General features: G+C 43.4%; 1 protein-coding gene across 1 annotated transcript; it reads right to left on the bottom strand.

Moving 5' to 3' along the window:
* Positions 1 to 9,234: 9,234 nt before the first annotated feature.
* Positions 9,235 to 10,308, bottom strand: LOC117519742 (putative nuclease HARBI1). The gene is made up of 2 exons (XM_034180986.1): positions 9,645 to 10,308; positions 9,235 to 9,533 (listed from the first exon to the last, which is right to left on the bottom strand). The coding sequence occupies exons 1-2, from the start codon at positions 10,306 to 10,308 to the stop codon at positions 9,235 to 9,237; spliced, it is 963 nt and encodes a 320-aa protein (XP_034036877.1).
* Positions 10,309 to 26,767: the final 16,459 nt, after the last annotated feature.

Genomic DNA, 26,767 nt, shown 5'->3' on the forward strand with positions numbered 1-26,767 from the left:
CACAGACTAAAGTTAATTATGGAGTTCCACAAGGTTCTGTGCTAGGACCAATTTTATTCACTTTATACATGCTTCCCTTAGGCAGTATTATTAGACGGTATTGCTTAAATTTTCATTGTTACGCAGATGATACCCAGCTTTATCTATCCATGAAGCCAGAGGATACGCACCAATTAGCTAAACTGCAGGATTGTCTTACAGACATAAAGACATGGATGACCTCTAATTTCCTGCTTTTAAACTCAGATAAAACTGAAGTTATTGTACTTGGCCCCACAAATCTTAGAAGCATGGTGTCTAACCAGATCGTTACTCTGGATGGCATTTCCCTGATCTCTAGTAATACTGTGAGAAATCTTGGAGTTATTTTTGATCAGGATATGTCATTCAAAGCGCATATTAAACAAATATGTAGGACTGCCTTTTTGCATTTACGCAATACCTCTAAAATCAGAAAGGTCTTGTCTCAGAGTGATGCTGAAAAACTAATTCATGCATTTATTTCCTCTAGGCTGGACTATTGTAATTCATTATTATCAGGTTGTCCTAAAAGTTCCCTAAAAAGCCTTCAGTTGGTTCAGAATGCTGCAGCTAGAGTACTGACGGGGACTAGCAGGAGAGAGCATATCTCACCCGTGTTGGCCTCCCTTCATTGGCTTCCTGTTAATGCTAGAATAGAATTTAAAATTCTTCTTCTTACTTATAAGGTTTTGAATAATCAGGTCCCATCTCATCTTAGGGACCTCGTAGTACCATATTACCCCATTAGAGCGCTTCGCTCTCAGACTGCGGGCTTACTTGTAGTTCCTAGGGTTTGTAAGAGTAGAATGGGAGGCAGAGCCTTCAGCTTTCAGGCTCCTCTCCTGTGGAACCAGCTCCCAATTCAGATCAGGGAGACAGATACCCTCTCTACTTTTAAGATTAGGCTTAAAACTTTCCTTTTCGCTAAGGCTTATAGTTAGGGCTGGATCGGGTGACCCTGGACCATCCCTTGGTTATGTTGCTTTAGACGTAGACTGTGTTTCATAATTATTGTATGGCCTTGCCTTGCAATGTGGAGCGCCTTGGGGCAACTGTTTGTTGTGATTTGGCGCTATACAAGAAAAAAGTTGATTGATTGATATGGTATCAGGGGATTGGCACATGATTGGATTGCTAGCTAATTATACAATAGGTATCAGTGTGTGTATGGGTGGGGCAAATTCTGAAATCATGAAGATTACTTGTGGGGTGCTCCAGGGTTCAATTCTTGCACCGTTGTTGTTTCTGATATATATTAATGATATATGTTTGGTAAATGTTTCCGTAAATTGTATTTTATTTGCTGATGATACAACAGTATTTTGTAGTGAGGATCATTTGGGACAGACCTTGAACATGATGGAGAAGGAATTACAGAAATTTAAACAATTGTTTGATTCATATAAATTATCACTCCACTTTGGTAAAACAAAGTGTATCATATTTGGAAACAATTCCGTGAATTTTAGCGGAAATTTATCATTAAATGATATTGAAATGCTAGAGCTGTTGCCTCCACGACCCAATCATGGATAAGTTATTGAAGGTGATTGATGAGTGATGATATTGAAAGTGAAATTGTAACTGATACTAAATTTCTTGGTGTTACTGATGATAAATTGACCTGGAAAACACATATTCACATATTCACACATATTCATTTTTTTAAATCTAAAATGTCACAAGCCATTTCAATTTTGCATAAAGCACAATATTTCATTTCCCCACATTAATTTAGTATTTTATATCATTCATTGCTCATCACATATGTGTGTGTGCAAGTCTTATAGTATAAGAGATGGGTATTTATATGCCTTGCTTCTGCCCACACCCTTATGGTCACATGAGTACTTTGAGTTGTTTTGTTATGTTTTTATTATTGTTGACTTGTGTGCCAAATAAATAAATAAATTAATTGATTCATTCAAAAAGATTACTCTCAGTAAGGTGATCCACGAGCTGCTGTGAAATCACTTTATCCAGAATAGATGGTTTTTTTAACCATTACTTAAGAAATCTGCCATGATTAAAATCACCTTGGGCAATATTGCCCCCCTGATCCAGAGGGGTGAAGCCCACTTATTATTAGAATAATTATTATTATTGTTATTATTATTGTTAAGAGTAATAATAATACATTTTCATACAGGGATAATACTTTTTGATTTCTATCAATCTGTCAGTCCCCAAACTCAACTTGGAATATCTTCAACCTGTTATTTTGCACCTGCTTTGCTTCCACAAATTGAGTGAGGTTGCTGTTGCCTCCAAAGCAAGACTCTGGTGACACTTTGAAAGGTTGGTTTTTCCTTTTGGTATGTAGCTGAATGTGCAGCTTCACTGTGCTTCTGCCAATGAACTCAATTTGCCCCGTTTCCTTTCATGTGATTCTGAAGTCAGCCTTGAGTAATCAGCATATATGATTCAACTCCAGACAATTAAAAAATGAAATTTCCATCTGGGTGCAGAATAGCCCTGGCCTCTGTGTGAGTTTTTGAAAAACCTGAATAACCACGAAGACAGAGAGAAACCTTTATGGAACTCTAAAAGGTCAGGGATGGAAAAGTGTTGAATGGTGCCAAATGCAGGCGAGGGGAGAGATCTCAATGATTGAGCCATTATATTCCACCGTGCAGCTGAGTTTGGATGACTGGGGGCTGCGCAGTGGGCAGTGTGAGTGTAGCTGAATGGGGATGGAGGGGAGCACAGCTTGGAGGTGGCTGATACAGCAAGTGATGCAAGAGCCAGTCAGTGTTCATGCTTGTGCTTGCAGGTCTGTAGAGTGAGAGCAGAGCAATGATAGATGTGTTTGTGGAAGCTCATCACTCTGTGCTCTCACAGCTCATCTCACCAAAACTGTCACCAGCCAGCCGCCAGCACAGGAGGTGTGAAATGTCATCGGATGGTGTTTGTGGTGTGATGAAAGTTGTTAATGAATCTCACAGATCATTTAGACATGATGGCACTTGATTAAGAGCCAGTGGACATGATAAAAATGCTGCAGGCCTCAATGTGTCCAAAGCCATCCTTACACTCTTACATCATGGACATCATTCTGACCACAACTGACAGCTGTTCACTATGTTCCTCCTTTTTTCTCCTAGTTCTTTTGTCGTGCAGCTTTGAGTCTCTGCATGTTGTATTAATGACATGTGAATAAAGATTTTTATCATTTGTCTCAAGTATGGATGCACTTTGCCCTCCGGGGTCCATGGACATGCCAGTGCATCCAAGTCTATTGTTTGTCATAATGCTACTAACAAATCAGTGACAGAATGTCACAGAGACTTTGTTCGACCACTTCTTGAAACAACAGCATTTCAGCTATTACTTCCATCTGCTGTTCAGAAGATCTTTGATTCACAGCTACCATGAGGGGCCAGAGAAGATCTCATGGGTCTGTGTCTACATCTGCCACGGGCTGCAGCCAGATTGCAGCATCTGTCCATAGCACATGCATAATGAAAGATGCCAGTAAACACATAAAATAAAAAAGTAAGGTTGAGTGGCCTTTTATTGTGGCCAGCCTAAGGCACACCTGTGCAGTAATCATGCTGTCTAATCAGTATCTTCATATGCCACACCTGTGAGATGGAATGGATAATCTCAGCAAAGGAGACGTGTTCCCTAACACAGATTTAGACAGATTTGTGAACAATATTTGAGAGAAATAGATATTTTGTGTATATAGAAAATGTTTTAGATCTTTGAGTTCAGCTCATGAAAAATGGGAGCTAAAACAAAAGTGTTGCATTTATATTTTTGTTCAGTGTATTTAGTCTTACAAACAAAGAAAGTCATTATGAAAAACTTGATGGAATTCTTTATTCAAGGATTGGCACCATCCCTCTGGAAGGAGGCTGTGCAGCATCTGGGCAAAAACATCCAGACTGAAAAACAGCTTCTACCCGAATGCTGTCAGACTGTTGAACAGTTCAACATCCACCACCAAACTGTGAACATTGCACTACATGCACATTGTCACCTTCTTAATACTCTAACTCTGCTACTGCTGCTGCCGACTCTGTGCCCTGTATATATATTCTATGGCCACAGGGGTGCACATATTGCACATTGCAAAAGTTTATATTGCAAAAGTTTATACAATATGTTAGGTAAAAAAAAAAAAATGTCCCAGTTAACTACACCAAGACCTGGAGAAACTGCATTTCATTCTGCCTGTAAGGGTCGAGTGACAATAAAAGTGAGTCTGAGTCTGAGTCAGAGTTAAACAGAGTAGGTCCTGATTTGTGATTGGCTGGAGGACTGCTTATTAACATTAGGATCTGCACACACCTCAACATGGAGAATTGGAGTTGCATAAGGAAGGATGTTCTGTGAAAAACTTGTGCCAAATCCCAGTGTGGTTCTTTATCTGTTATGATGCCCCTGAGCCTGAAAACCAAGTTGTCCCTTTGTTTTCAGATGCCAGAATGAATTGGACCCACAAAATGTAAGTCAACTCTGAGAGCACACACTGGTGCTGTGCTTTGCCACATCCTTAACACCACGGAACTACCATGGTTCATTAATGGCAACCACCCAGGCAGACAACCAATCCATTCCCACATCTACTGAAACCTAAAATCTGAATAGAAAAAAGTTTGTGTGTTATTTTTAACTGTGAAATCCACAAATATTTTTAACAAACAATTTCCATAACTTAGAATGGAAATATAAATTGTAAGTTTCAAAAACATAGGTTAAAATGTAGGAAACAACAATTTATATATAACTATTTACACTAAAAATGCTTCAGGCCCTTTTAACAGTTATTTACAAAATAAATAAATAAATAAATAAATAAGATGCCACACAAATTATATCTGTGTGACTCAGAAAAACATGTGTTTGACATGTCACAGGCCTGACACTTCCTCCTGTCTCCATTCGGAGGCAGTATTGGGCACTTGGACGCTGCTTTTTCTCTCCTCGATTTGAGTAACATCTGGATGGGTATTCATTATGGATTGTGATTGCATTTAACTCCCGGTATAGTGTTCCGACCTTCTTCTGAAAAGAAGAATCCTACCCATATGGGGGGGGGGGGGGGTAAGGGTTGAAAAAGTCCTGCAGCCAGGGAATCTTGGATATAGTGCTCCACTGATTCCATCTCAGGGCACGGCAGTTTGTACAAGCAGCTGGATGGAACAGATCTGCCCCGAAGCAAACTGATAAAGCAACTGTGTCCGACTTACATTAAAGACCTCTCATGATCATGATACTGCATGAGGACAGTGGATATGTCCAGAACAGTAACCTCAGAGTCCCTGGCACTGGGAAGAGAAGGCACAGACAATCTAAGACACCTGAGCTGGCAGGCTTCCCCCCACCGGGCAATGGTTCAATGATGTTAGGATGGAATATTCCTTACACAAGATGGTGGCCGGGATTTGGGTGCACATGGTGCAGTCACCTGTGACATGTGTATGGTTCACCAATAGCCCTGAGTCTATTGGCGCGCACTGTCTTTTGGCCGAACTGGGCAATCTCTAATGATATGTCCCTGGGCACGGCCGTACAGGCACTTCCCGGACATTAATCGGCACTGGGGGAAAATTGAGCCCTGCCGAGCTGCATGGGCTTGTTGGCAGGGGGTAATAACGGCACGGGGAGTGTACTCCCCATGGGGCATATGGTAGAAGGCACAGAACAGGGAGGAAGCTGAGGGGAAGACAAGTGTACCACCCTTTGGCCTTTCTTCTGCCATTTCTCTCTGAGATGGCTGTCAATTTTTATAACCTATGAATTGAGTGCATCCAAGGAGTTAGCTGGGTTTGTCCCAGATCACCAGTTCATCTTTAAAGTGCTCAGACAGGCCATTAACAAACACACTCCGCAGTGCAGTGGCATTCCAGCCTGACTCGGCGACAATAACCCGGAATTTGATCAAATATATCACCACACTGTGGGTCTCCTGCCAAAGGGATAATAAACATTTAGAGGTCATCTGCCCCTGCATCGGGTGATCAAAGAACACCCTGAACTCCTGCTCAAGTGTGACTGTTGTCCCCAGAGTACTGTAGCCAGGACAAGGCTCCCCCCCACCCCGAATGAGGTTGACAAGGTGAACAATTTTACTACTGTCTGTGGAATATTGTAACAGTCATTGGGAAAATACTCATGAACACTGTATTAAGAATGAAGCATATGTGTTAACATTGCCATAAGAAGTTTCAGGATGGCATATTACAGGTTGATGTACAGTGACGACAGGTGGTACTGCAAGTTGTGGAGGCTGTATTGGGGGTGCTGTCGATGGCAGGCACCGAGTGGAGACAGAGGAGAGCTGAGCTAACCATGTAGAGAGAGTATAGATGCATGAGTCTGACTGAGCGACCTGCTGTGTTATGGGTGACAGTTGTTAGATAAGGGTTGAGATCTGTTGTTGTTGGCTCGGTAAGGTTTGCTGCAAGGTGAGGGCCTGAATGACCAGGTCCACTCCCTCTGAGACCAAGCGGTGGCCGGACACTCCTGTTATGTTGAAAACCACAAAAGCAGATTAGAACCCAAAATGCAAGCACCAAAAATGAGAAAAAAAAAACAAGTAATAATAGCAACTGTGTGACAGTTGGATGCTATTCACACTCCCATCAAGTAGATGGCAGTGTTCTATGGATTTTGACCCATCCACTGGATGGTCACATGGCTGCTCTTTGTTGCACTGAATCACACAACAAACAGAATTTTCAGTTTTGCAAATAAGTTATTTTTTTTAACAAATGAAAATAAATGAATAAATGTTTTTTTTTTTGTTTTTTTTTTACAAATAAATAAACTAACAAACCAGCAATGAGGAGGCTAATTTTCCCATAATGCCTTTTGGCATCTGTGAGGTTTAATGCTCAAACCTTCAGAATTAAGGTGTTAATTTAAAACTAAAAGATATTTGTGATTATAATCACTTTGTAAAAATGACAGAGTTGACCTTAATGTCAGCAAACTGTCCAAAATTAGTTTAATTTATAAATCAAAACCATGAGTGAAAACTACACTCAACAAAAATATAAACGCAACACTTTTGGTTTTGCTCCCATTTTGTACGAGATGAATTCAAAGATCTAAAACTTTTTCCACATACACAATATCACCATTTCCCTCAAATATTGTTCACAAACCAGTCTAAATCTGTGATAGTGAGCACTTCTCCTTTGCTGAGATAATCCATCCCACCTCACAGGTGTGCCATACCAAGATGCTGATTAGACACCATGATTAGTGCACAGGTGTGCCTTAGACTGTCCACAATAAAAGGCCACTCTGAAAGGTGCAGTTTTGTTTTTTTTGGGGGGGATACTAGTCAGTATCTGGTGTGACCACCATTTGCCTCATACAGTGCAACACATCTCCTTCGCATAGAGTTGATCAGGTTGTCAATTGTGGCCTGTGGAATGTTGGTCCACTCCTCTTCAATGGCTGTGCGAAGTTGCTGGATATTGGCAGGAACTGGTACACGCTGTCGTATATGCCGGTCCAGAGCATCCCAAACATGCTCAATGGGTGACATGTCCGGTGAGTATGCCGGCCTTGCAAGAACCGGGACATTTTCAGCTTCCAAGAATTGTGTACAGATCCTTGCAACATGGGGCCGTGCATTATCCTGCTGCAACATGAGGTGATGTTCTTGGATGTATGGCACAACAATGGGCCTCAGGATCTCATCACGGTATCTCTGTGCATTCAAAATGCCATCAATAAAATGCACCTGTGTTCTTCATCCATAACAGATGCCTGCCCATACCATAACCCCACCGCCACCATGGGCCACTCGATCCACAACATTGACATCAGAAAACCGCTCACCCACACCACGCCACACACGCTGTCTGCCATCTGCCCTGGACAGTGTGAACCAGGATTCATCCGTGAAGAGAACACCTCTCCAATGTGCCAAACGCCAGCGAATGTGAGCATTAGCCCACTCAAGTCGGTTACGACGACGAACTGGAGTCAGGTCGAGACCCCGATGAGGACGACGAGCATGCAGATGAGCTTCCCTGAGATGGTTTCTGACAGTTTGTGCAGAAATTCTTTGGTTATGCAAACCGATTGTTTCAGCAGCTGTCCGAGTGGCTGGTCTCAGACGATCTTGGAGGTGAACATGCTGGATGTGGAGGTCCTGGGCTGGTGTGGTTACATGTGGTCTGCTGCTGTCAGCATGCCAATTGCACGCTCCCTCAAATCTTGCGACATCTGTGGCATTGTGCTGTGTGATAAAACTGCACCTTTCAGAGTGGCCTTTTATTGTGGGCAGTCTAAGGCACACCTGTGCACTAATCATGGTGTCTAATCAGCATCTTGATATGGCACACCTGTGAGGTGGGATGGATTATCTCAGCAAAGGAGAAGTGCTCACTATCACAGATTTATACTGGTTTGTGAACAATATTTGAGGGAAATGGTGATATTGTGTATGTGGAAAAAGTTTTAGATCTTTGAGTTCATCTCATACAAAATGGGAGCAAAACCAAAAGTGTTGCGTTTATATTTTTGTTGAGTATATAAGCTTTAGCAAAAAGGAAAGTTTTAAGCCTAATCTTAAAAGTAGAGAGGGTGTCTGTCTCCCTGATCTGAATTGGGAGCTGGTTCCAGAGGAGAGGAGCCTGAAAGCTGAAGGCTCTGCCTCCCATTCTACTCTTACAAACCCTAGGAACTACAAGTAAGCCTGCAGTCTGAGAGCGAAGCGCTCTATTGGGGTGATATGGTACTATGAGGTCCCTAAGATAAGATGGGACCTGATTATTCAAAACCTTATAAGTAAGAAGAAGAATTTTAAATTCTATTCTAGAATTAACAGGAAGCCAATGAAGAGAGGCCAATATGGGTGAGATATGCTCTCTCCTTCTAGTCCCTGTCAGTACTCTAACTGCAGCATTTTGAATTAACTGAAGGCTTTTCAGGGAACTTTTAGGACAACCTGATAATAATGAATTACAATAGTCCAGCCTAGAGGAAATAAATGCATGAATTAGTTTTTCAGCATCACTCTGAGACAAGACCTTTTCTGATTTTAGAGATATTGCGCAAATGCAAAAAAGCAGTCCTACATGGCCAGAGTCCTGACTGAGGAGGTCCTGCAGCAACAGGATGCCATCATAAACCAATTAATTGAGATTAATGCAAACCTCTCTGAAATAAACAGGACCCTCGTTAATATAAATGCCAATTTGATGAAATAAATGTGTTCACATATAGTTGTCGTATATACTTACTTCAGTAATGATGGATGAGCTCCTGCCTTAATTGAATGGCCCGAGCTGCAGGTGGAATTGGCCATGGATCCTGCTCGATGCGGCCATTGGGGATCCCCTCTCCATAAGGCACATGGTTTTCCAATGCAATATTGTGCAGCACCGAGCAGGCCAGAATTATACGACAGACCTTCTCTGGTGTGTACAGGAGTGTTCCTCCTGCATGCCCGAGACACATCCACCTGCCCTTCAGCAGGCCTGCACAGCGCTCCACAACCACATGGGTTTTTGTGTGTGCCAGGTTAAAGCGCTGCTCCTGCGCTGTGAGTGGGTTGTAAGGGATATCCCTTATCACCTGGAATGAAGGAAAGCATCACTCAATAGTGTTGGTCGGGCATAATAATTAATATGCATGTCAACTATTTAGTTTACCCAGGAGAAAGCCGTGCGCCATGCCATCCTGCAGTCCTCTTGCCACACTGCTGTGTTGGAATATGTATGCGTCATGGGTGCTCCCCAGCCACCGCGCAACAACGTTAACGAGACGCATATGGGCATCACAGATGAGCTGCACATTGATTGAATGATAATTCTTTCTGTTCACATATGCATAATCATTGACTGAGGGTGGTCTCAGACGCACATGCGTGCAGTCAATTGCCCCTATTACATTTGGAAAGTCGGCAAGCTCATGGAAGTCCCTCTTTATCACTGCCTGCTCGGCATTGTTGTAAGGGAATCTGATGTAACATGGAGCGAGATCCCGTATCCCTGCCAACACGTGTGGCAGGATGCGGCTCATGGTGGACTGCGTAATCCCAGACCTGTTGGCTATTTCCCGCTGAAACACGCCTGTTGCCAGGAAACCTAAGGTTGACAGGACCTGGAGCGACACAGGTATGGCACAGGTACGTCGCGTTTCCCGTTGTAGACGCGGTTCCAATGATGTGCATAGCTCCAGGAGGACGTGTCTGGGGAGGCAAAAGCGGCTCAGGAGCCAGTCATCAGACTCGCTCAGGAGATCTACCCTGTCGCGGAAGACTCTTTCCGTGCGTACTGCTGCATCCATGTCCTCTAACAATGCCAGATCTGCCATTGTGCAACCCTGTCCTACGACACATGACTGCCTTTTATACGGGTCAGACTGGTAATTCACCAGTCACGGCGCGTGCCATTTGCGCGTCAGGATCGGCCGTCGTATTATTTCTTTTGTAGTATGATCAGACACGTGTTATGTCTGTAACATATGCATTGATTTGTATACCGGCACTGTTTATCATGCTGTCCGATTCTATTTTTGTGTGGATTACAGCGCTGGTTCATTTTGGTGTATAATTTACGCCACCTCTCGACCTGGTGTATATTTTCAGCGCAGCGTACGCCAACGACCACATTGATAAATGCCAAGTGGTGCAGCCATTTTGGCGTACACCCCATATACGCTCAAATATCACCATACGTTGATACATGAGGCCCATTGTGAGTGGGATACTTTGTGGCATTTACATAATGATGGCTTTTTTTCTGGTTTTTTTCTTCAAGTGCCTCCTTATTTTCCATCTTGAAACTGCCACACCACTTACACCACAGTCCTGTATTTAACTTTAAGTTATTTGTGGGTTTTTCTTTACATCCCAAATAATTTTCAGATTACAGGTGAGGAAGGTTACAATCAGCAGGATGTGTAAACCTTTGATCAGGGTGATTTGGTTAGTTTCTGTTGTCATTATGATTTAAAAAGTGTAAACACAGTTGTTTGACAATAAATGACTTCACACAACCACTAACCATGAGTGGAAAAAAAAAAAAACATTTTGTGTTATTATTCATATTCTCTGAAAAATCGCCAACAAATCAAAGTTCTGCCAGGGTATGTAAACTTATGAGCACACCTGTAAATGCAAAAATAAATGTTTTGTGTGTGTGTGTGTGTGTGTGTGTGTGTGTGTTTTCCATATCCTTTCAACTTTGATTTAGAGTTGGAGTTCAGATACAATTAACTTGTAATTTTAGTTTTATCACTTCTTCAGTTTTCTCACACTGATGTAGAAAATTGCGGTAAAATAAGAACCAGGCAGAATCCTTTTTTCCAGCTCGTGTCAAACGTAAGGAGCCGGGTCAGGTTTTCTGAAATGAAATGCAGCAGTGATATGTGTGCTGTATGCCAGACTTGTAAGGAAACCTAATGGGTGTATAGGACCTAATGTGGAAGTGGGAGAACACTCACCCCCACAGCCGACCTGTTTATTCACCTCTCACTGATAAAGTACTTGGTGCCACGGTTTGGTACAAAATAGCAAGCAAGCCTCATGAAAGAGGCTTTAATGTTGGCTGTTAGCAAGAAATGAAAGACAGCGCTGGAGCAGATTGAGAGAAATGGACGAGGGCAGGGATAATCTCAGCCAAATCTGACCCGTTGTCTGGAGGTAATGTGTGACTGCTTTGTTGTCTTTGGGCCTTAAAACAGAGTTCCCATCTCCACATGGTGGCATGCAAAAAACAAATCCCTTGACACTGAGTGACTACAGGGCCTCCACTACAGATGGAGCAGATAGAGAGACCATAGAGCGGAGGAGCAATAGGACACATTTATTGTCATCACAGAAGTGTGTGTAAGTCCGTCACTCCATAATTCCAACCAGCCTTTAGCACTGTATGAACTTGCCTCTGGTTACGCTTTGATCAGTGAGCAGGTACATCAGTGGGGCAGGAGTTGAACATTCAAGACAAAGACCTGGGTTTGATTCCTGCTCATACTCCTGGTGTGTGTCTTTTGACAAGACACTTCATTTGCATTGATTTAGTCCACCCAACTACAAACAGGTCCTGGCGTTGGTTGGATGAGCACCAGCACCAACAGGCCTCAGGGTCTGTATAGATCTTGTGATATTTCCCAGAGTAAAAGTCACACATTATCAGCTCTTTAATTTGGGATTTTTGTGCAGGGTTGTAGTGTATGTTTATTATTGGCCTTTATTCTTTTATTATTTGAGTTTATTTTGTTTTCACCTCTCCCACTGGGGGAGGTGATGGTCCAGTGGTTAAGGCATTGGGCTTGAGACCAGAAGATCCTCGGTTCAAATTTGCATGACTGGATGACTGGACCCAGCATGACTGGAAAATCACTAAGGGCCTTTGGGCAAGGTCTTTAATCCCCTATTGCTCCCGGTGTGTAGTGAGCGCCTTGTATGGCAGCAGCCTCACATCGGTGTGAATGTGAGGCATAATTGTAAAGCGCTTTGAGTGTCTGATGCATTCTCCATGTAATGTGGTTATGTCAGGAAGGTCTTCACACAAAATCTGTATGTGGATACATCTCACATCAGCTGTGGCAACCATGAGTGAAAATGGGGAGAAGCTGAAGCGACTACTATACTTTGCTTATTTATTAAAAAATGAACATGTGATTATTCAGTATGCAATTGACACTGGAGCATAAGTGGCATGACCTCCCATACTAGTAAAAAACTAACTAAAAAAAAAAAAATGTGTGACTTATTCTCTGGAAAATATGGTGATTCTTTGATCATTGTTGAAATGTTTTTCTGAACATTTATTTCTTGATGTTTTTGGAACATGCTGTTGTTTCTTGCTACTGGATCACATTTTGCAAACGTATCTTCACTTGTTTTTAACAGAGGTTAATGGGGCAAAAATGAAAGCAAAGTAAGATGAAGCCACTGTCTGTCAATGTGAAATAAAAAAAAATTCGACCAGACATGAAATTTGATGTAGTTATGCGTCTTCCATTTGATTGAAGCTCTGAGTCATTAAGTGTAATTTAGTCAGCTGTCTGGGAGCCACTTAATAGCCACAGTGGAGATTTCTACTTTTCTGAAATGCAATAATATTCCCTCAGAATACTTTCAGGCCCACAGGTTTATATCTGTTCTGTTATCTTTCAGAATATGATCAAGACATAGAGCATTGAAATGTGTACTCGTATCAGCAAATAAAGCCAAAAACGATATGTTTCGGGAGTAATTCACAGGATCCTTGGGTACTGCTGGAATGACATTGCATTCAGTGATTGGTGACCAACCCAAACTGATGCCATTTCATGATGGAATCACAACATTTAAATTCATCTATGGTTTGTGATACATGGACTGTAGAATTTCTCCCAGGAACCACCTTTGAAGGCTGAGGGCTTGCTGGACTTGGTCTGCTCCTGCTGGGTCCATAATTTGGCCAGATTCTTCTGTTATGGTTATGGGTCCAGACAGAACAGATATGGACTGATACTGAACCCAAATGCAGGGAGCAATGAAGAGAGTTGGGGTTAGCAAACAAAGATTTGTTAACATTAAATGTAAAACAGAAATTGTTCAAAGCGTCAGAAGGCCTGGAGAGTGGAGACAAGGCCCGCTCCAGGCGGTGGAAGCCGGGAGTTGCAGCACAGTCAGAACCAGGCATGAGGAAAAGGTGCTGATAGGACTCCAGGGCAGGAACTGGTGCCAGGTGGCCACTTACGGAGCTGAGGACAGAGGAGTGTTCTTGTGAGAACACTGTGGAAAGCCGTGGCCTCTCACTGTAAGATCCTGGCTATGGAATCACGCTGTAGATCTGGCAATGATGGGATGAATGACCAAGGGTTAAAAAACACAGGCTGATGATGAGGTGCAAATGCACTGCGGGTGTGGTTGTGGAGCTGTAAGCCTGATGTCATCATGTGGCTTGAACCATTTTGATCATTGTGCCATGATGTCCACTAGTTGGCAGATCTGCAGTGTTGACCAAATTTCTTCAAGTCTGTTGTTGGCTTCTAGCGCTCATCATCTCTCCTGATTCCCTCTCAGCAGCTGGGTTTTAGAATTGCTATCTGGCACTCTCTTTTTCTCATGAATCACAAGGCTTTCAGGAGTGTAGAAAATGATGGCATCACAGTTCCACTAATACAACTTAGTGGTTCATCCTCTCCATCCCCGTGGTTCTGCTGATTATGGGTACTTGCTCAGGTTTGTCTGATGCATTTCATCACAGCCTACTTACTTTCCCTGGCACTGTCAGCTCAATTACATGCAACCTGAAACTATTCACAGCACTTCACTTTTTCCACATTTTGGTGTGTTACAGCTAGGGATGCAATGATGCCAATACCAGTATCTGGTATCGGCCTGATCTCGTATGTATTTACTTGCACTTGTAATCATAAAACTGCTCCCATACTAGACACGAAATACCCCTTTACAGCTGTCAACCTCTCAATTGTTTTGTAACTGTGGGTCGATCGCGGCAGCCCATGGGCAGGTGGAGGTCGCGGTTTGATGGAACTGCCCACGAAGCGTTTGATGCTGCGAGCTTTTCACCTGTTTTCTGCAGCGCAGCTCAGAGTTAAGAACAGTTGTCCTCTCCCAAAGCGCAGTGACAGCAGGCACACCTGCACTGAGGTTTCCTTACCCTTTTCTTTAAAACTGTGTGCTGCTCTGTGTGGGTCCTTGCAAAAAACAGCTGATCTGCATGCATTAACACATGCTAAGGCTTGTTTTTTCCACCCAAATGTGCTTAAAGTCAGTGTCATGTTTGTTAAGAAACACATGGTTAATGTTACAGCACCATTTGTTGTAGTCAACAAGTGATGTTACATGACTTAAGTGAAACGTTTGTAAATAAAAACCAAGCTAATGCTGCATTTACACATAACGACAACAAGTCACGAATGCCACGAAGTGCACATTCTTGGCCGCTGATCACGAATGTGATGATTTGGGGCAGAGGCATCAAGGGTCCTCAGGAACTGCTGCAACCTGTTACCACACGTTACGATTAATGGCATGTGTTGCCAGAGAATTATCAGGAACCATTACGCACGGTCAAGAATAGTGTTCCGTGCTGTTGCGCGCTATTGCGCATAACAGCGCATTGTTAAGTTCTGTCACATTGTGAACAAGGTGAATTGTCTCCACACACACACCCATATTCATCCAACCAAATTCAGATCGCTCCAGTTTTTCAGAAGAACTTTGTGACTGCATGCGTAGTTGGGCTCTGTGCCATGGAGTGGCGCAGAGAGGAGGAGGAGGAGACGGACAGAGCCAGATGTGTGGCTTCATGCGGCTCTCCTCTCGCACATTTTCCCAAACATCAGCCACATGCAGCAGGTGCAACACCTACAGGAGCACTGAAATGAGGCTTTTAGACGACTTGGTGTCAGCAATCAATCTGAATGTGGTGCAGCAGGGTTTAATTGTGCGCGCGCTTCTTCCTCCGCCGGACTGGAGGAGGTGCAGAGATGTCTGGCTGCATGTGAGTCTCCTCTCGCTCCTCTGGTTCCTCTGGCTCAGACTTGTTGTCCCGCTCATCGGTTACAACAGCAAGTGGAACACCTGCAGGAGCATCCTGAGGAGCTTCAGCTTCTGTGGAACGACATTTGGAGCCGAGTTTAATTGTGTGCACGTGACAGAAAACTGATTCGTCGTGGCGCGCAGTGAAATATGATGCCGTGTTACAAGTCGTGTCAAAACTTGACAGTTTCCGTGTCACTTCATAATAATGTGTGACAGTTTGGGCTCCAAGAACCATCACAGGAACCACTACGAATGTTGTCACGTTCTATTAAGGATCAATACTCATCAAGACGGATCAATATGCTCAGTTGCGACCACCACGACGTGAGACGAAATGAGGGTGGTGTGTGACATTCGTGGAAGATTTTTTGACAAGCACAAACATGCTCCACGAATATCAAGAATATCACACACCAACATGCACTATTAAGAAACCTATTCAGATGCGTTAAGTCACATTAAGAATGTCAGGAATGTGTCAGGAATGACAGAAAAATGACATTCGTAACACGTCTTGGTTATGTGTAAACGCACCTTAATGATATTGGTAACAGTTACAATCAAAAACTAACAACTGATGAATAAAACATTTTGAAAGTAATCATAAAACTGTAATGGTACTGTACGCAGTATCAACAATATCATTTGTGTTTTTTCCACGGTTGGACTATCATGCCTTTTGCTTCTACCCTGACGTATTCTGCTGTCCGCCGAGTATGTCATCCCACGTGGAACTTTGCATGAATCAGCTGTTAATTATCAGAGTCCATTCTCCTTCGTTCAGCTATATTAGCTGTTATTTAGTGTTCAGAGTTTGTGCACGTCCGTGCTGTTCTGGAACAATGTGCACAGTAATCTAGTTTCTCCGCTGGCTGACAGCGATCAGATCTAAACAGTCTGAAGTGGGTCCACACACAGCTGCTGAAGTTTTCTGTGAATGTAGTTGTGGTTTTCTCTTAGTGTTTACACCCAGAGAATTCTAACTCTACTGTACAAGGTCTGTTAGAAAAGTATCTGACCTTTTTATTTTTTTCAAAAACCTGATGGATTTGAATCACGTGTGCTTGCATGAGCCAACCTTGAACCTTCGTGCGCATGCGTGAACTTTTTCACTCCTGTCGATTGCGTCATTTGCTTGTAAGCAGCCTTTGTGTGAGGATGGGTGGAGTCTCTCGTTGTTTTTTCTTTGCAATGAAATTTTCGGAACGACTGGAGCAGCACGACTGCATCAAATTTTGCCAGAAACTGGGCGACAGCCAGGTGGAAACCATTTGGATTATTCAGACGGCTTTCGGTGACGATCCTCTGGGCATCACACAGATTAAGGAGCGGTACAACCGGTTTAAAGACGTCCGCAGAACGGTGGAGAGCGAGCCACGCTCCGGGCGGCCATCAACATGCTGAAATGACCGGATCATTCCAAAGTGAACGCTGTGGTGATGTGGGACCGTCGTGTGATTATCCAAAAAATTGCCAAAGAGGTGGACATCAGCACTTTTTCGGCACATTCTACTGTGACAGAAGATTTTGCCATGAAAAGAGTGGCGGCAAAATTCATGCCGATGGCTTGAAGGTGAGCATGTCACAACATGTCCTGTGAGACTTCAACACGCTGGCGCTTTTGTTCCACCATCAGCTTCATGCCCAAGCCATCGGCATGAATTTCGCTGCTTTTCATGGCCAAATCTTCTGTCACAGTGGAATGTGCGGAAAAAGTGCTGATGTCCAACTCTTCCCCAATTTCTCGGATAGTCACACGACGGTCCCACATCACCACAGCATTCACTTTGGAATGATCTGGTCATTTCAGCATGTTGATGGCCGCCCAGAGCGTGGCTCGCTCTCCACCGTTGTGCGGACGTCTTTAAACTGGTTGTACCGCTCCTTAATCTGTGTGATGCCCAGAGGATCGTCACCGAAAGCCGTCTGAATAATCCAAATGGTTTCCACTTGGCTGTCACCCAGTTTCTGGCAAAATTTGATGCAGTCGCGCTGCTCCAGTTGTTCCGCCATTTCCTTGCAAAGAAAATCCGACGAGAAACTCCACCCATCCTCACACAAAGGCTGCTTACAAGCAAATGACGCAATCGACAGGCGTGAAAAAATTCATGCATGCGCACGAAGGTTCAAGGTTGGCTCATGCAAAGGTTTTTGAAAAAAATAAAAAGGTCCGATACTTTTCTAACAGACCTCGTATTTCAGTTGCGCAGTGCACTCTGCAGGCTCCGCGCAGTCCTGAGCCTTGGCACTTGGAGCTGTACTTGGACTTTGTCTATCTGCTATATGTAAACACCTTTGGGATGTGTCATGTTGAACTGAGACTTTTGATCCTGAACTTAGATTTAAACTCAAATCCGGAATGAACTGAGATTTTGATTCTGAAAATTTATCTGAACTGTGAATGAACTGAATGTTGATCTGAACTGAAACCCTGAATGAACTTATTTGAATTTAGTTTTGACTTTTTGTTTCGAGATGTGTGTCCAAATGCACCTGCAGAATCTCACCTGCCCTTTCATTCTCCCCAGCAGTTAATCCAGTCCCAGCAGCTCTGGAGGCTTGCATTACCTGGTTCCAGTCCCAATCCTCTTGTCCTGTCTGTCCTGTCTGTCAGGTACCCTTGGTCCATCCTGTCTGTCCCATCAGGCCAGTCCTTGTGGTCCACCATATTGTGGTCTTTCCACTGTGCAGTGCCTCTTTTGTTTAATAAACTCTTGTTTATTTCACCCTGGATGCCTTACTGCTCCCTGCATTTGGGTGTAACATCCAAACCAGGTCCCAACCTTAACAGGAGATTCTGGCCAAAACAATGACCCAGCAGGAGCAGTATCGGTCTATTCTGTCCTTAGTCCCCTGATCTTAGTGTCTAGTCTGTTCCTAGTCCAGCCTGTCTCTAGTCTTCTAGTCTGTTCCTAGTCCAGCCTGTCTCTAGTCTCCTAGTCTGAGTTCCTAGTATAGTCTGTCCTTAGTTTCCCTAGTCTTTGTCTCTAGTCTCTGCTCTCTTCCACAGCATGTCTTTTTCCTGGTTCTCTCCCTCAGCCCCAACCAGTCCCAGCAGAAGACTGCTCCTCCCTGAGCCTGGTTCTGCTGGAGGTTTCTTCCTGTTAAAAGGGAGTTTTTCCTTCCCACTGTTGCCAAGTGCTTGCTCACAGGGGGCCGTTTTGACCGTTGGGGTTTTTACGTAATTATTGTATGGCCTTGCCTTACAATATAAAGTGCCTTGGGGCAACTGTTTGTTGTGATTTGGCGCTATATAAATAAAATTGATTTGATTTGATTTAGTCTGTTCTTAGTCCAGCTAGTCCTTAGTCTCCTAGTCCTACTATCCTCATCAGCCCTGAGTCTAGTTCATCCTTAATCCCTAGTCTGTTCTTAGTCTCCTAGTCAGTTCTTAGTCTCCTAGTTTTTTTTTTTTTTCCGGCTTAGCTCTGCCGCTTCAGTAGTTGCTCTGACTCTTCCTGCAGCATTAGCTCCAAGTCTATTTTTTCTGGGTTTTGAAATTATTCTGTCGGTGTCTGATTACTAGCTGTGTTCTGGTCCTAGGTCCACGTCTAGCCCAAAGTCATGTTTTTTTTTTGGAATCCCTTTTCCAGTTTAGGTCTCTATCTAATCCCTAGTCATATTTCCTGGTCCCTGGTTGTATTTTGGCTCCCATGCCTCTTTCCTGGTTTCCGGTTTCCCTTTCTAGGGCCTTGTCGTGTCCCTGTCATGTGTCCTGGACCCCGGTTGTATTATTGTTGTTACCTGACTCCCTGGTTTGCCTCCTGTCCTGAGCAGTCTTCCTTGGGTAGTTCCTAGTTGTGTTTCCATGATTAGTATCACGTTCAAGTCAGGCTCCTTTGTGTCTAAGTCAGGTCCCCATGTGTTGTTCCCACTTTAGTTCTTGGTTTATTCTTGGTCATGTTCCGCTCCACCTTCCCTGAGTAAATCAAATCAAATCAATTTTATGTATATAGCGCCAAATCACAACAAGCAGTTGCCCCAAGGCGCTTTATATTGTAAGGCAAAGCCATACAATAATTACGGAAAAACCCCAACGGTCAAAACGATCCCCTGTGAGCAAGCACTTGGCAACAGTGGGAAGGAAAAACTCCCTTTTAACAGGAAGAAACCTCCAGCAGAACCAGGCTCAGGGAGGGGCAGTCTTCTGCTGGGACTGGTTGGGGCTGAGGGAGAGAACCGGGAAAAAGACATGCTGTGGAGGGGAGCAGAGATCAATCACTAATGATTAAATGCAGAGTGGTGCATACAGCGCAAAAAGAGAAAGAAACACTCAATGCATTATGGGAACCCCCCAGCAGTCTAAGTCTATAGCAGCATAACTAAGGGATGGTTCAGGGTCACCTGATCCAGCCCTAACTATAAGGTTTAGCAAAAAGGAAAGTTTTAAGCCTAATCTTAAAAGTAGAGAGGGTGTCTGTCTCCCTGATCCGAATTGGGAGCTGGTTCCACAGGAGAGGAGCCTGAAAGCTGAAGGCTCTGCCTCCCATTCTACTCTTACAAACCCTAGGAACTACAAGTAAGACTGCAGTCTGAGAGCGAAGCGCTCTATTGGGGTGATATGGTACTATGAGGTCCCTAAGATAAGAAGGGACCTGACTATTCAAAACCTTATAAGTAAGAAGAAGAATTTTAAATTCTATTCTAGAATTAAGAGGAAGCCAATGAAGAGAGGCCAATATGGGTGAGATATGCTCTCTCCTTCTAGTCCCCGTCAGTACTCTAGCTGCAGCATTTTGAATTAACTGAAGGCTTTTCAGGGAACTTTTAGGACAACCTGATAATAATGAATTACAATAGTCCAGCCTAGAGGAAATAAATGCATGAATTAGTTTTTCAGCATCTCTCTGAGACAAGACCTTTCTGATTTTAGAGATATTGCGCAAATGCAAAAAAGCAGTCCTACATATTTGTTTAATATGCGCATTTAATGACATATCCTGATCAAAAATTACTCCAAGATTTCTCACAGTATTACTATAGGTCAGGGTAATGCCATCCAGAGTAAGGATCTGGTTAGACACCATGTTTCTAAGATTTGTGGGGCCAAGTACAATAACTTCAGTTTTATCTGAGTTTAAAAGCAGGAAATTAGAGGTCATCCATGTCCTTATGTCTGTAAGACAATCCTGCAGTTTAGCTAATTGGTGTGTGTCCTCTGGCTTCATGGATAGATAAAGCTGGGTATCATCTGCGTAACAATGAAAATTTAAGCAATGCCGTATAATAATACTGCCTAAGGGAAGCATGTATAAAGTGAACAAAATTGGTCCTAGCACAGAACCTTGTGGAACTCCATAATTAACCTTAGTCTGTGAAGAAGATTCCCCATTTACATGAACAAATTGTAATCTATTAGATAAATATGATTCAAACCACCGCAGCGCAGTGCCTTTAATACCTATGGCACGCTCTAATCTCTGTAATAAAATTTTATGGTCAACAGTATCAAAAGCAGCACTGAGGTCTAACAGAACAAGCACAGAGATGAGTCCACTGTCTGAGGCCATAAGAAGATCATTTGCAACCTTCACTAATGCTGTTTCTGTACTATGATGAATTCTAAAACCTGACTGAAACTCTTCGAATAGACCATTCCTCTGCAGATGATCAGTTAGCTGTTTAACAACTACCCTTTCAAGAATTTTTGAGAGAAAAGGAAGGTTGGAGATTGGCCTATAATTAGCTAAGATAGCTGGGTCAAGTGATGGCTTTTTAAGTAATGGTTTAATTACTGCCACCTTAAAAGCCTGTGGTACATAGCCAACTAATAAAGATAGATTGATCATATTTAAGATCGAAGCATTAAATAATGGTAGGGCTTCCTTGAGCAGCCTGGTAGGAATGGGGTCTAATAGACATGTTGATGGTTTGAAATGAAGTAACTAATGAAAATAACTCAGACAGAACAATCTGAGAGAAAGAGTCTAACCAAATACCGGCATCACTGAAAGCAGCCAAAGATAACGATATGTCTTTGGGATGGTTATGAGTAATTTTTTATCTAATAGTTAAAATTTTATTAGCAAAGAAAGTCATGAAGTCATTACTAGTTAAAGTTAAAGGAATACTCGGCTCAATAGAGCTCTGACTCTTTGTCAGCCTGGCTACAGTGCTGAAAAGAAACCTGGGGTTGTTCTTATTTTCTTCTACGGGTTATCTGCTTTAAGCTGCGAGTTTGTGAGTTATACCACGGAGTCAGGCACTTCTGATTTAAAGCTCTCTTTTTCAGAGGAACTACAGCATCCAAAGTTGTCTTCAATGAGGATGTAAAACTACTGACGAGATACTCTATCTCACTTACAGAGTTTAGGTAGCTACTCTGCACTGTGTTGGTATATGGCATTAGGGAACATAAAGAAGGAAACATATCCTTAAACCTAGTTACAGCGCTTTCTGAAAGACTTCTAGTGTAATGAAACTTATTCCCCACTGCTGGGTAGTCCATCAGAGTAAATGTAAATGTTATTAAGAAATGATCAGACAGAAGGGAGTTTTCAGGGAATACTGTTAAGTCTTCTATTTCCATACCATAAGTCAGAACAAGATCTAAGATATGATTAAAGTGGTGGGTGGACTCATTTACATTTTGAGCAAAGCCAATTGAGTCTAATAATAGATTAAATGCAGTGTTGAGGCTGTCATTCTCAGCATCTGTGTGGATGTTAAAATCGCCCACTATAATTATCTTATCTGAGCTAAGCACTAAGTCAGACAAAAGTTCTGAAAATTCACAGAGAAACTCACAGTAACGACCAGGAGGACGATAGATAACAACAAATAAAACTGGTTTTTGGGACTTCCAGTTTGGATGGACAAGACTAAGAGTCAAACTTTCAAATGAATTAAAGCTCTGTCTGGGTTTTTGATTAATTAATAAGCTGGAATGGAATTTGCTGGATTGCTGCTAATCCTCCGCCTTGGCCCGTGCTACGAGCGTTCTGGCAGTTAGTGTGACTCGGGGGTGTTGACTCATTTAAACTAACATATTCATCCTGCTGTAACCAGGTTTCTGTTCGGCAGAATAAATCAATATGTTGATCAATTATTATATCATTTACCAACAGGGACTTAGAAGAGAGAGACCTAATGTTTAATAGACCACATTTAACTGTTTTAGTCTCTGGTGCAGTTGAAGGTGCTATATTATTTTTTCTTTTTGAATTTTTATGCTTAAATAGATTTTTGCTGGTTATTGGTAGTCTGGGAGCAGGCACCGTCTCTACGGGGATGGGGTAATGAGGGGATGGCAGGGGGACAGAAGCTGCAGAGAGGTGTGTAAGACTACAACTCTGCTTCCTGGTCCCGACCCTGGATAGTCACGGTTTGGAGGATTTAAGAAAATTGACCAGATTTCTAGAAATGAGAGCTGCTCCATCCAAAGTGGGATGGATGCCATCTCTCCTAACAAGACCAGGTTTTCCCCAGAAGCTTTGCCAATTATCTATGAAGCCCACCTCATTTTTTGGACACCACTCAGACAGCCAGCAATTCAAGGAGAACATGCGGCTAAACATGTCACTCCCGGTCCGATTGGGGAGGGGCCCAGAGAAAACTACAGAGTCCGACATTGTTTTTGCAAAGTTACACACCGATTCAATGTTAATTTTAGTGACCTCCGATTGGCGTAACCGGGTGTCATTACTGCCGACGTGAATTACAATCTTACCAAATTTACGCTTAGCCTTAGCCAGCAGTTTCAAATTTCCTTCAATGTCGCCTGCTCTGGCCCCCGGAAGACAATTGACTATGGTTGCTGGTGTCGCTAACTTCACATTTCTCAAAACAGAGTCGCCAATAACCAGAGTTTGATCCTCGGCGGGTGTGTCGCTGAGTGGGGAAAAATGGTTAGAAATGTGAACGGGTTGGCGGTGTACACGGGGCTTCTGTTTAGGGCTACGAGTAGAGTTTGTCCATTCCAACTAGACCTTTACTGCAACCAGACCTCTCCTACTCCATGTCCACCTTGGATCCAGACGGTCGCACGGCATCTGTTCTCCATTGTGGGCCCTGGAGGGACGTGGGGCTCCTAACCTGTGTCCGTCTTAGGCCCAGGAGTGTCACTTTGCACCATTTCTCTGTGGTGGTTCCTGGAGGATTGTGAGGCTCCTACTCTGTTTCCGCCAGTGTTTCCATTGTGGCCTTGGTGGGTCACATGGATCTGTTCCTGTTCCACTGTGCACCCTGGAGGGTCGTACGGCAACCTCATTTCCGCTGTGGGCCCTGGATGGGGTTGCATTATTCTCACCCTGTCTTTGTCTTCTGCCCTGTTTGCCTCTGGCTCGGCCCTGTAGGTCACCTGGGGGTCTCCCTTTGAGGTGGGGGAGGGTGCTGTTGGGGTTTGACTCTGGTTCATGTCTGGTCTGTCCTGGTTCCTGCTCTGTCTGTTTTTCCAGGTGACGTTGAGGTGAAGCTGACTGTGGCAGGTTGTTTGGATGGTGTGTCAGCTGTTTGCGTCAGCTGTTTGGTGATGTCATGGCTCATCCCCTGCTGTCAAGACAGCACATGTGGGAGCTGTCTGAGTGGCGGCTTCATCTCAGGGCTCCACCACTCCTGTCAAGACAACACGTGGGCTCTGTTCAGAGCAGCATCTCACAGTTGACTGTCATTCCCACAGAGCTGATCATTCACAGCTGATTGTCATCTCGCTTCATCAACATCTACTGATCCAGGGCCAGAAACTCCGGGGTTTTTACAGGTTGATAACAGGTTGTCTATGGGTTGGTTACCGGGTTTCCACCAAGTTCCAGCTGTGCTCCAACAATGCACCCAGCCGGTAACCTGGTGTTTATGTTTTGTCTGCTCAGTTATCTTGATTTGGCATCTCCTGCCATTCATGGAACTAATGTAACCTGTTCTTTTTTTATCTGTTGTGAGACCCTGTGCTCAGTACGCCTTCTGTCATGTTTTTCACACAGTGAGCCTCCGTGATCAGTACATCACCTGTCGTGATTTATCCGCAGTGAGCCTTTGTGCTCATGTTTTTCCCGAAGCGAGACTCCATGCTCAGTACGTTGCCTGCTGTGAGCTACAACACTCAGTTAATCCAGTCCCAGCAGCTCCACAGGCTTGCATTACCTAGTTACAGTCCCAGTCTGGTTGTCCTGTCTGTCCCGTCGGCCAGGTCCCCTTGGTCCATCCTTTCTGTCCTGTCAGTCAGGTCCTCGTGGTCCATCCTATTGTGGTCTTCCCACTGTGCAGTGCCTCTTTTGCTTAATAAACTCTTGTTTACTTCACCCTGCCTGCCTTACTGCTCCCTGCATTTAGGTCTAACATCCAAACCTGGTCCCAGCTGTAACACTTTCTCACCAATTTTGCTATTTTTGCTCAATAGCCACATAGCATTCCCCATGATCAGACAGAAAATATGGTATACTTATCAACTGGATTAAAAAAAAAAAATAATGACCCCTGTGTAATCCTTCATGATGCCCTACCTGGCTACAGCTGTCACTATGGGATGGCCATCAGAATTTTTTCTAAATATAGTTATGGGACCAAAACGCCATATCAAAGGTTTTGCCATCTTGGTTGATAGAAACCAACCTATTTGGTGTACAGACTAATTACACCATATAACATAATGTCCAAATTGAAGGTGCCTCACATTGCATGTGTCTTTTGTACTTCATCTCTGGATAATCATTTCATACCACTGAAATGACTTTCTGATAAAAAAAAAAAGTTATATTTTTTACAAATATATTTTTTAGACATCGACTCATCAACATTGGTCACTGGCTAGAGGTTAGATGTAGAAATGATAACTGAAGATTTAAATCAGCAGGACTGTAAAGACTTGGACTTTCAACTTCCTGCAAAAGCATCAATCACTCAAGATAATTCAATAAGCCCTTGCCAAACTTGCTCTAACTTCACAGTCTGACTTCCCAGAGACATGAATGTCACTGCTGAGACAAATTAACATCTCAGCATGTTTGATGCTTTCACAACATGTAAACGCACTGCTAAAGCCTGAGTCCAGGAGCTCAGTGAAAGTCTAGCCAGGTGCAATGCCACATGCAGCATCTTGTCACTCAGCTTCATCAGTTCATCCATAATCTACATTGATTCCTGAAGTTCACAGCATCATCTCTAAAGTCACTGAACCTTTCCCTTCAAAAAATGCATGCAGGCCAATAGATCCCACATTTTATCAACACCTCAATGTCCAGCGTGTACACAATTCACTGAGAAGACATCCAAGCAATTTGTTGATTGAGTCACCCATGTCAATTTCTAAACCTGCTTAGTGCTGTTAAGGGTCCCAGAGGTCTCTGGCAGGGCACACCCTGAACAGACCGCCAGCCTCTCACAGGTCCAACAATATGTAGAAAAGATGATTCACACTTATAGTCAATTTCAGTTTGTAATCCAGTTAACCTGCATACATTTGCACCAGTTCAGATTCAAACCTGGACTTTTCTTGATGTGAAGCAATGTGAAGGCAACAGTGATTAAAAAAAAGGATTTGAAAACTATATCCACTGCAGCCCTGAACAGCAGGAGCTCAAGTATGTTTGTACTGAAGCATCATCTTCCTGTTGTGTTTATGTGAAACTCGGCTACATATCAATAGTATAAAATATTGGTTTAATTTGCAGAACCTGTGATTTTACACAGAAAAGAGATTTTTCATTTCCACAAATAATGGCTGTTTGTACTTGTGATATCAGCTGAAAGGCTTTGTTTTGTGACAAGTCACTAAACAAATGTGAGAACAGACTGTTGTTGCATTTGTAAATCTAATCTCCATGGGATGATCGAACGTGACAGTCATTACAGTGGGGCACTTAAATTTGAAATGCTCCCCCTGTTGATTAGAACTGTAACTGTAAGAATGAAGGATGTACAGTGGTCCCTCACTATATTGCGGTTCACCTTTCGCGGTCTCGCAGTTTCACAGATTTTTTTAGTGCAATTTTGCATGCTTCTTTTTTTTAAACAGTGCATTGTGTTCTGCATCCTCATCAGGCAGGCCGGTCAGCGTCACTGCAATTGCTCTCACTGCCTCCGATGCGCTTACCGAGTCTGCGGGCTCGGTAAGCGCTGCAGCGGGCCACTCACACCGCCCCACGTCTGCTGTGCGGAGTTGCGGCCAAACTCTGGCAACAGGTCCAGAGACTATGCTCACTGTTTTGATGCAGAGTGCTCCAGCAGCCCGCAAGGATAGAATTCAGTAGCGCTGCATGGTCTCGGTAACTGCAGCCGCAGAGCTCCGTGGCCACTGAGAGAAGTTTGTATCTTTTTAATGACTTGGATTCTTTG

Source organism: Thalassophryne amazonica, chromosome 11 (assembly GCF_902500255.1).
Source record: "Thalassophryne amazonica chromosome 11, fThaAma1.1, whole genome shotgun sequence".
In the NCBI taxonomy this organism is placed as follows: domain Eukaryota; kingdom Metazoa; phylum Chordata; class Actinopteri; order Batrachoidiformes; family Batrachoididae; genus Thalassophryne; species Thalassophryne amazonica.

What these genes read in the sequence shown, in the direction of transcription:
- LOC117519742 (XM_034180986.1), bottom strand. Translation starts at nt 10,308, where the DNA reads ATGGCAGATCTGGCATTGTTAGAGGACATGGATGCAGCAGTACGCACG. An exon ending in GGCGCACGGCTTTCTCCTGG is followed by an intron (nt 9,534 to 9,644) that starts GTAAACTAAATA and finishes ACCCACTCACAG; the next exon opens with CGCAGGAGCAGCGCTTTAAC.